This window comes from Fulmarus glacialis, unplaced genomic scaffold, assembly GCF_000690835.1.
Source record: "Fulmarus glacialis isolate BGI_N327 unplaced genomic scaffold, ASM69083v1 scaffold35804, whole genome shotgun sequence".
In the NCBI taxonomy this organism is placed as follows: domain Eukaryota; kingdom Metazoa; phylum Chordata; class Aves; order Procellariiformes; family Procellariidae; genus Fulmarus; species Fulmarus glacialis.
The window spans coordinates 12,638-22,264 of record NW_009206744.1 but is presented as its reverse complement, the minus strand read 5'-3'; the positions used below and the strand labels follow the sequence as shown (position 1 = coordinate 22,264).

General features: G+C 53.4%; 1 protein-coding gene across 1 annotated transcript in view; it reads right to left on the bottom strand.

Moving 5' to 3' along the window:
- Window positions 1-3,313: 3,313 nt before the first annotated feature.
- Window positions 3,314-9,627, bottom strand: part of SREBF2 (sterol regulatory element binding transcription factor 2) — an 18,933-nt gene continuing 12,619 nt past the window's right edge. The window contains exons 13-18 of the mRNA XM_009575862.1: window positions 8,774-8,883; window positions 7,328-7,460; window positions 6,612-6,780; window positions 5,194-5,379; window positions 4,199-4,310; window positions 3,314-3,534 (exon numbers count right to left, since the gene is read on the bottom strand). Coding sequence (XP_009574157.1) covers window positions 3,314-3,534; window positions 4,199-4,310; window positions 5,194-5,379; window positions 6,612-6,780; window positions 7,328-7,460; window positions 8,774-8,883 — 931 coding nt within the window. The remainder of the gene's footprint in view (window positions 3,535-4,198; window positions 4,311-5,193; window positions 5,380-6,611; window positions 6,781-7,327; window positions 7,461-8,773; window positions 8,884-9,627) is intronic.

Sequence of the window (9,627 nt, the reverse complement as noted above, 5' to 3'; positions counted from 1 at the left end):
CCCTTCCCCACTGCCCCAGCCTCCACCTTGTCAATAAATAATACATTAAACTGTGTGGCTTTGGTATGGGTTGGCTGAGGGACTCCCTGCTGCTTCCAAAATCCCAGCCCCTTCCCCACAGGCAGCAAAGCCCACTCCCACAGGGCCCAGGGAACCCCCATGATGGGGGATGTGGTGGGAACACAGCTTCCAGGGCCAACTGCAAAACCCTTTGGGCAGCTACACGAAAACCAAACAGATATCCTCTGAAGTTTAATGGTTCTGACAAGAGTTTTACCAGAGGGAGAGAGAAACGAAGAGATGGAGCAAAAGGACATCGTTCGAAGCAAGGTCAGGTAAAAGCTTTCCTCCCACATTGATGCTCCTAAAATTGCAGGCTTCTGGCCCAGCTCTACCTTGCTTGGTTCTGCTCAAGCCATCAGCCTCTTGGGTTGTTTCCAAAGGAGCACAGAGACACCACACTTGCTCCACCAAAGGACCATCTTTCGTTGAAAGCCGTACAGCTCCATTTTCCAGGTTATCTGGACAAAGGACCGACAGCTTCCCGAGGAGCTTGTGTGGCTGGGTATCTCTGAAGGACGTTTCAGGCTCACCTATGCTTAAGAGCAGCTCTTGGTGGGAAGAAGAGGGCTGAGAGAAAGAGGGCAGGTGGGAGGTGGTGGTAACATTCACCTTTATTAGGTAACAGATGCTCATTAGCCCTGGAACAGGGTTTTCAGACAGCAGATATGTTCCCTGGGGAACCTCCCCACAACCAGTTGCACCTCGTTTCACAAAGCTTCCCTACTCCAAACTCCATGTGGATAAATAGACTTTCTTCACATAATTCATAAAACCATTTCCTCCCACCCGCAAACAAAAAAAAGTTACAGTATATACACACACATATAAAAAAAGTCGTAAGGACAGATGGACAGCAAATTTATGAACAGTGTAGAAAAAACAGGGCAAAAAGCCCTTGCCCTGGAGGGGAGAGAAGTATCAGTTCTAGGACCCTCCATGGATCATGCCATCAGCCACCAGGGTTTCAGCCCAGCAGCCTCACACCCCCAGCCCAGCCGGTACTCCCTGCAGCCCATCCCCAGGACTCAGTCCACTCTGAGTGACAAAGTGAAGCCTTAGCACCTCTGTTTTCCAAAAGTCTCGCTTCCTCTTTTACTAAAGCACAAAACTTCCCACGTGTTGGATGCAGATCTGGGGAAATGCGAAATAACTCAGAGGTTGCCACAGGGAAGTAGTTTCTGTATTTTAGAAAAAGCCCGCGACTGGGAAGACAGTGCGAGAGCCACTTAAGAGGAGAAAAAGTAGGAAGATGTGATCCACCCCCCAAAATAGGATCACTGATAAGCTAGGAAACTTGGGACGGGCAATCAAAACCCACCCAAACCCAAGAGCTGTTCTGGACACTTAGGATATCTGCTCAAAGTAGAAGTGGCTGCCACCAGAGCATCCCCTACACTGATCGAAGACATGCAAGCGCCACCTCTCCCCCTCAAAGGATGAGCTCCCCTCCGACTGCTGACACTGGGAAGCCAGGGATGCCCCTGCCAGCCAGTAAGGGGAAAAGCACAGGCTGCCGGCCATTGCAGCTGGGTGTCCACCAGCTATTCCCCAAATAAAGTGGGGGAGGGAGGGAAGCGTCTTCTAGTCCCCTTGCTTTTGTTCGCAGCTATAGCCCAGGGTCACTGGGAACAGGCTTTGCTGGCAGACAGGTTTCTCCTGGCTCCAGTTGCCATCTTGTTGAAGCCAGGCAACTCTAGGACTAGCATTACTTGTGTTCAATTCCTGCAGCACATGAAATCCCCCTCCCAGATGCCAGAAGACCCCGTGCAAAGTGAGACAACAAGCCCCCATCTTTTTCCTGTCATTTTGGGAGGAGCTCAAGGTCTCATGCCCCTCTGCAAAAGCTGGATACATGTAGAAGCTTCTTGCAAAACAGCCCGAGTTCTGATTTTGCAGGAGGAGTCAGGCTGTACGGGCCTGACTGGAACAGGATAGGATTGGGCTGCTGCCTGTATCTAAGTGCTTCTAGCTGCCAACACGGAGCACACGCCGGCTACGCACAGGGAGAAATAGCGATACCCGCCTGCCAAAGGCTGGTTTCCACATTTGCACATGTGAGAAGGGAACTGCTTTGCACTTCTTTGGAGAATCGCAACAGGAAAGGCAGAGAGAAGGAGGGCAAACCGTTCCCTCCCTGTCCCCGATCCACCTCCCCCTCTTAGAAACTCACAGGCGATTCAACACCTGCAAGTCAAACTGCTCTGAATAACGATGGTAACAGAGCTGGGAGACTCTCACCCCGAACCAGTGCCTCCCAGTCCCTGCAGGAGCTCAGAGGCTGTTGAGCAGTTGGAGAAGGGAAGGAGAAACACCTGAAGACAAGTTCTGGGACTGGGAGTAAAATAAAAAACTGTTTCTAAAAACTGTTTCTGTATCAACAAAAAGGCACCAGAGCAGCATTCACCCTTCATGCCAAGTGCAGGGCGCTGCACGTCCACCTCTGCTGCCACCCAGCGCCAGATGACCCGGCCTTCTACGAGGCCCTGCTTGTTGTAGGCTGCCACAAACCCAGCCCCCTGCCAAAAAGCGGAGGCAGCTATCACAGGAAGGAGACACATGAAGTGGAAAGGAAGGGAAATCTGCTGCATCGTTCCCTACATTTCTGTAAAGCCACAAACACTCCTATAAAAAAACCTATATAAAAACTGTAGAGAAATTTGCCGGGCAGTACTGGCCCCAAGCGACACTCCCAGAGCACCTCTGTAAGTTGGTCCTGGGAGGCTTCAGCTTCCTGACACACAGCTCAAGGAAAGCTGGTGCCTTCCCCCTCTCTCTCGGGAAGAGCCCTAGACCCCAGCAGCCCCGCGGGCAAGGCTTGAGCAGATCCTCTGCCCTCCCCAAAGGTTTCTTTCGGCAGAGGTGTTCGGGAAGGGAACAAGATGCCCCTGAGGACAGACAGGGGATGTGCCACTTCTCTATGCCTTGGGCTCGTGGGCTCCTCCCTGGCACAGGGATGGGGGCTCCAGGTCAGGGCAGCACTTCCCAACAGCCCCAGGCACAGTCGCAAAAACCACAACTAGAAGGTCCTGAGAACAAGCAAGGGGGCGAAAAAAGCTAAACCTGGTGCAAGTTAAAAAAAAAAAAAAAACCAACAACCAAAACAAAACCAAACCCCTCCCTCCCTCTCCCACCCCATCACAATCCCACCAGCACAGCCCTAACCTAGCACTTTTTTTTTTTAAGCTCCAAAGGGAAGTCCAGGCTGACAGTTGACCAGGCTGTCTTTGCACGAGGCGGCCCCACGCTGGCATTAGGAGGCAGCGATCGCCGTGCCCCCGCTCAGCTTGACGATCATCTGCTGGCAGTCGTTGCAGGAGCGCTTGTCCCCCACCTTCTCCAGGGTGCGGGCGGCCTCAGCCAGCAGGACCGCTCGCTGGCCCGGGGAGGAGAGGAAGGAGAGGGGGAGATGGCGGCAGGCCAACAGGATGGCCGTGGCTCGCTCCCTCTGGCCCGGCAGAGTGTCCAGTTCACCTATGCGCAAAGAGGAGAGAGAAATCTCACGATGAAGCTACCACCTGCATGATGAAACCCCGCCATGCTGGCCCTCGTTAGGGCACCAGTTAGCACAGGCGTCCCTGGCTGGTGTCTCCCGCCTGTGCCAAGAGTGAGGGGCACCGTGCGGATCCCCAAGCAGCTGCTTTCGGTTGGCAGGGGAGAACAGTCTGAGCCGGAGTCAGGCAGGGACTGGCGATCTTGTCTTCTACAGACGGCCCCTTTCACTTCACTTCCTAGGGCTCATCCCAGCACCGGCATGCACATCTACCCATTTCCTTAAACCCCCAAGGGGTTTTATAATCAGCACCACGTCTCTTGGCTCTCCCCTTTTAGCATTCCTGGCTTCTGCCTTTGTATTGACCGCCCTGAACTCCAGCCTGCCGTTTTGTGCACGTGTGGCTGCTCAAAGGCAAATGTTTTCCAGCCTGTTCGCCAACACCTCCAGCCCAGGGCTGGCAGCTCACGTTAGCCAGCTTGTAGAGAGCATGACAGAAGCCATAGGCTGACAGGAGCTCGTTATCCTGAGCCTCAGACACAGGGAAGATGCTGCAGGCTGCAGCTATGCCCCCCCACTTTGCCCAAGCACTGCCCCCTCCCAACCCCACAGGCAGTGGGTCGCTGCCCTGGTACCGGGGCTGACCTTGCTTGCTGCTCTGGGGTGTGCGTCGCCTCAAGCTGTGCTCCAGCAGCTGGTGGGTGCGGGTAGGGCTGGCACCCGCCATCAGGCGCACAGTGGCCTCATGGAGGAAAACCTGGAAGGGAAGGCAAGATGGGGGGTAAGAGGTGGGCTGGCATGGGGGTAATGCTGTGGCTGGACTCGTGTCATGCCTCGGCCACCGCATTTCAAGAGCAGAGCGCTGATGCCTCGACAACAACAAAGACCCACTTCCATGCTCCTCCCTCATCTTTCCACCTGTCTCTGGGGAATTTGCAGGTCAGGGCAACCGTGAGGAGGAAAAAAAAGCTTTTAACACATAACTTTGAGTAGCCTGGAAAGGGGGAGGAATGAGAGCAGGGAACCGGGCAGAAAATGGGAGAGCAAACCCTGGGACTGTGGCCTAGGCAGGCATCTCACCCCAGGCTGCTAGTGCAGCACTCTGGTAACAGCATCAAACTTTGAAATCCAGAGTTTGTGGACAATACCAGGACAACTCTCTTGTCCAAGTATTAGATTACACTTCTTCTTACAGAGGCTTAAAACTAGATAGACTAAACAGAACAGAAGGGGGGGAACCCCCAGAGAAGCACGTGGTGTTCCACAGGTGCAGAGGGCATCTGACCCCCAGCTACCCACAGAGCCAGCATGGCCGAGGCAGCCTCCTTCCAAACCCCCTGCAGGGACTGACCTGGTCTGAAGCCACGTTAAGGGACAAGATGCCATGGTACTTGCTTGGCAGTACTGACATGCTGATGGTTTTCCACGTAGAAACTAAGGCGGACACCTCCCAACAAGCACCGGACTCCCATGGGAACCTCCCTCATCACTCACTAAGAGGAAGTATGGAGGCTGCTGGTGGCAGACCATCCCACCTCAAGCCCACCCTATGTTTCCAAGGGCCGCAGCTTCCCCATCGCCCCCCGGGAAGGGCTATAGCTAAGCCAGAGGCGGAGCGGGCAGGGGAGGCAAGCCGTCACCTTGCGATAGGCGGCCCGGAAGCCGTGGGCCAGCTTGCGCAGGCTGCCGAGGTCGCGCTGGAAGCCCGTCAGCTCGGGGGCCGAGGCGTGGTAGGTCTCACCCAGGGCCTGGCTGGCGTTCGCCTGCTTCTGCCACAGGCTGGTGCGGAGAGAGAGCAGCAAGTCACAGGCCAGCAGCTGGATCATCTGCAAGAGCCAGGGGGCCCGGGCACACACGCTTATTAACACAACCCATCAGGCGAGTAACAGGCCATTTGCTACACAGCTGCTGACACGGCCCACGGGAGGGCGGCCGCAGCACCTCCTGCCCACCCAGGGGGGCTCCCCGGCCCTCCCAGTCGAGTCGCCCCACCATGATGCACCGAAGGGAGCAGGACTTTGCCTTTTGCCCAAGTGGCATCTCTGGGGCCCGGTACCAAGAGGTCCAGCCTAAGGAACAAGTGCCAGGCTGTGCCCAACGAGCAGCTGTCCCCTCCAGGAGAGCCAACACCTCCGCAAGGCTGACCCTGACCCCACTCCAGACAAGACGTGCCAAGGGGATATTGCACCAGCAATGCCCCCAGCCTTCTGCAAAGGCTTTCCTGCCCAAACGGCGATACTAACTAGTGGGAAACAGCAAAGACAGCCTTGCTACCTGCAGAGGAAAAAAAAAAGGCAGTCTTGGCACAGCCCGCAGTGGCCGCCCACATCCCTTTTCCCCGTCTGCTGCTGCCCCCTAGCATCGCTCGCTGTCCTAGTTGCTCTTAGGGGACTCTACCCGCGCTGCCGAAGCGGAGAGTGCCTCTGTACTGCACTGCAGAAACATTGCACAGTTACTGCCACAACATGCAATGCAACTACAATGCACTACAGCTGCCACCCAGGAGCGACGGAAGGGACCACAATTGTGTCCCATATGCCATGCAGGGAAGCTCCAGTTTTAGGTAATCCTGGAAAGAAGAGAAACAAGCCCCACAAAAGCTCAGGAATAGCACGGCACAGTCCCACTTTTGCGGTCGAGGGTTCAAACACTCGTGAGTGCTGCCTAAAACAGAGCAGACTTGACTTAATGAGGTCCTGCTTTACAGGTGTCAGCAACTTCATCTGGAGGACGGAGATGGATGCTTTCTATGGACCAAGTGGTCAAAGCACCAGAAAGGGGTGACAGGTACTGGCAGGAGAGGAGTGGGAGCTCAGCTATTTGAGACCATGCCCAGGGAAATGGTGGTGTACTTGCAGCTCTGCTCCTCCATAGAGCAGGGGCAGATATATGTCAATGCCCTTTGGAAGGAAAGGCAGGAAGCTTCCCTTCTACTCCGATTGGACACAGGATGGATGGTGAATGCAGGTACACACAATGGAGAAGTGATACACCTGCAGCAAGACCAATCTCACAACTAAAACAGACCATGCGTTATCCTGGGGCTTATAGCTCTTACGTTGTTGAGGACGGTGCTGGAGACGCCGCTGCTCATGTTGAGGCTGTTCCATAACTGACTGCTGGCCCTCTCGCAGTGACCCAAGGAACTCTGCTGTCCATCTGCCTTCCCAGACAGCGAGGCCTGCATGGCTTTACACACGTTGCATTCCTGAAAAAGAAAGAGAGCGCTGCTTTCAAGCAGTCCCATGTCATGCTGCCACAGGGCAGCCCCAGGAGCTGAGCTCAAGTAGCAACCAGCATCAGCTTTCACCCTCCCATCTTCAAGAGCAGAGATATCATTTCTTGAAGAGAAAAAAGATGGAAAATGTTCCTCGCCTACAGAGATTGCTCAGAGAAATGGAAGGAAACTGGCTAAGAAGCTTTAGTGCAAAAGAACCAAGATAGTGACACTAGCCTTTCCATCAGTGCGTGAGTTTTGTTGTTTGGTTTTGGAAGGCGGGAGGCTGTGCCATCAGAACAAAGCCAAAAGACATCCCTAAAGAAGCAATTCTGATACCTCCAGTCCACAGTTCTAGTATCAGCCAGCAAGGCTTGATCTACAAGCCAGCAAGGCTTGATTTCTGAGCACAGTGCATTACTGCACCCCAGAGCACAAGAGGCGTGCGACTCCAGAGCACAGGTAGGGTAGGGGTAACCCACAGGACAGGGTCTGGGGGAAGAGCTGCTCCTGTTTAGAAGGAGCAGGGGTTTGAAAGTCGTATGAGGCCTACTCACTCTGACATCTCCAGGGATTTCGGCATGCGCTCCACTTCTGCGAAATGTGACCTCACAGCTGCGTCGTCCCCTCTGAGCCAACCGATTGCCATAGCCACCGCTGCTGACCACCATCTGCACACCACATCGGGGCCTGCGAAACAGAATCACAAGCTGCAACCCAGGAGAGGACACCCGGCTCCTTCCCGCTCAGAGAAGTGGGCAGGTGTCACGTGCCCTTGCCAGTGCCTTCTGCCAAGATAGACGCTAACGAGCCCAAACTGATCCCATGGGAATGCAGCTATCTGGGTAAACGCTGAAACATGCTGCAGGAACACAGAGGGACTTGCAAACACCCTACATCTGACCGCAGAGTTTTGTGTGCCGAGTTTGTATCTTGTCAACAAGAACTTACCCCGTCTACTTGTCTAGAAGTCTGTTGATTTTCTTCCTGATGAGGATCTCCACTCACCACCCCAAAGTAACAACTCTACTTATACGTACAGCGTGCCTTGGCACTGATCACCGTCAAGCTAGTAAATACATCAGGTTCCCTGTAGCACTTCCTCCATTATTTAACATCCCCTCAAAAACTTCCCAAAGCCTACCAAGGGACAAAGGACATAGGCTCTGCTACTCTGAGCTGCTTTTAAATTTCATGACAATATTGACCCAAATATAGACTTCCCTTTATACAAAAAAACAATCCCTTGAAAAAGAAGTATCTAGTTTTCCTTCTATGTTTGCTCCACGCATTTTAGGTACAGCACAGTTAGTCTGTGTCTAAAGCTCCCACAGCATCCTGGTGAGCTGCCAGGTGCTGTCTGTACCAACACCAAGCAAGACGAATACTCCAGCAGCCTGCTACCAGCCAAGCCCAGATGAGTGCACGGCTCAGAGGGAGTCTACAGCTCTCGTTGTCCCACTAAATATGCACCAAGGGACCAAACCACGTGCCTCCCAATAGACGCCCAGAGCTTGTCTACAACAGGGGTTGCAGGTCTCTGGAGATTGAGGAATATATATGACAGCTGCTGTGAAAGTGAGGTCAACCTGTATTTGGCCCAATAGGCAATTAAGTAGGGAAAAAATCTTCCTGTACCTCAACTGCAACACTGCTATGCTGGTTTATACCCACACCCTTCCTCTCACTTTGCATTGCCAGGAGCAAGCTCTCAGGTGAGGGCATGGGGTTCAGCTTGGAACGTGCCCAGCAATACGAATAACTGCAGTCCCACCTGGGCACTCAGCATTACAACTCAGAGCTGAATTTACGAGCCTTCCCAACCACCCTCTTCCAGTCTGAGCCGCTGTACCACATTGTGGTGTGCTGCTGCTCAGCAATCAAGTCTCACTCCAAGGACTGCATTTCTCCTTGCCTGGAGTTTGAGAGGTGGTGGGGAGAGAGGGAACATGTATCCGCAGTAGTTCCTGCAGGTGGGAGAGCTTCGGTTCTGCTAGACTTACCCAGGGCGGACTTGAGTACAGAATTGCTGGCAAAGGGTGGGGCTCCACTGCCCATTGAGTCCAAGAAAGAGTTGAGCAATTTCAGGTACTCCATGGCGCCGGAGAACTCGCTGAAACAAGAAGCAAGGCAGACCTTCGCTATGCTGTCAAACAGGAGATACCCAAGCCTGAAGGCATTTCTCATCATTTTTAAACAATGTTGACCCATTGAGCCAGCAGAAAGTTCAAGCTTTACAAGTAACACAACACGCCGAACTGAAGAGACCGCCCTGAGAATGGAAGCGCACAGATGGATGCTCAGGGAGGAGCCGCCTCACATCTCCCCATGCAAGGAGACCAGCATAGGACTAGAGTCAACCCTGGAAGTCTCACCTCAACTACAGCGATGCTGGACACGACATATGTTACAAGTTGATTACAGGCTCCTTTTCAATCACCGCCTCCAAAAGAGGCTGAACTACACTTCTGCGAGTGACTATTTGCATATGTGCAAATATATATGAATGCAAGTGTCAACGTGTTTGTAGCATTGTTCAAGTAGCACATGTGGCAACGATCTAATTTCCTGGGACATGCTACAGAGGAAGATCTTGAGCTCCTACCCCTGGGCGGGGGGGGAGGCTTGCTGTATTACTAAAGCTAGTCCCTCCCATGAGACAGGACTCCCATAGTATACTGACAATCCACCTCACTTAGACAAATCCTGCTACCTTCTTTCATCATCAACAGCAGCATCTGATCACAAGCATCTGTATTGTGCAAGCAATTAGACCAAACTGCTGCTCATTCTCTGCAATGATGCTAGAAAACAGACGTGAGATTGGAGGGGCGGGTGGGAACTAAATGTGCAATAA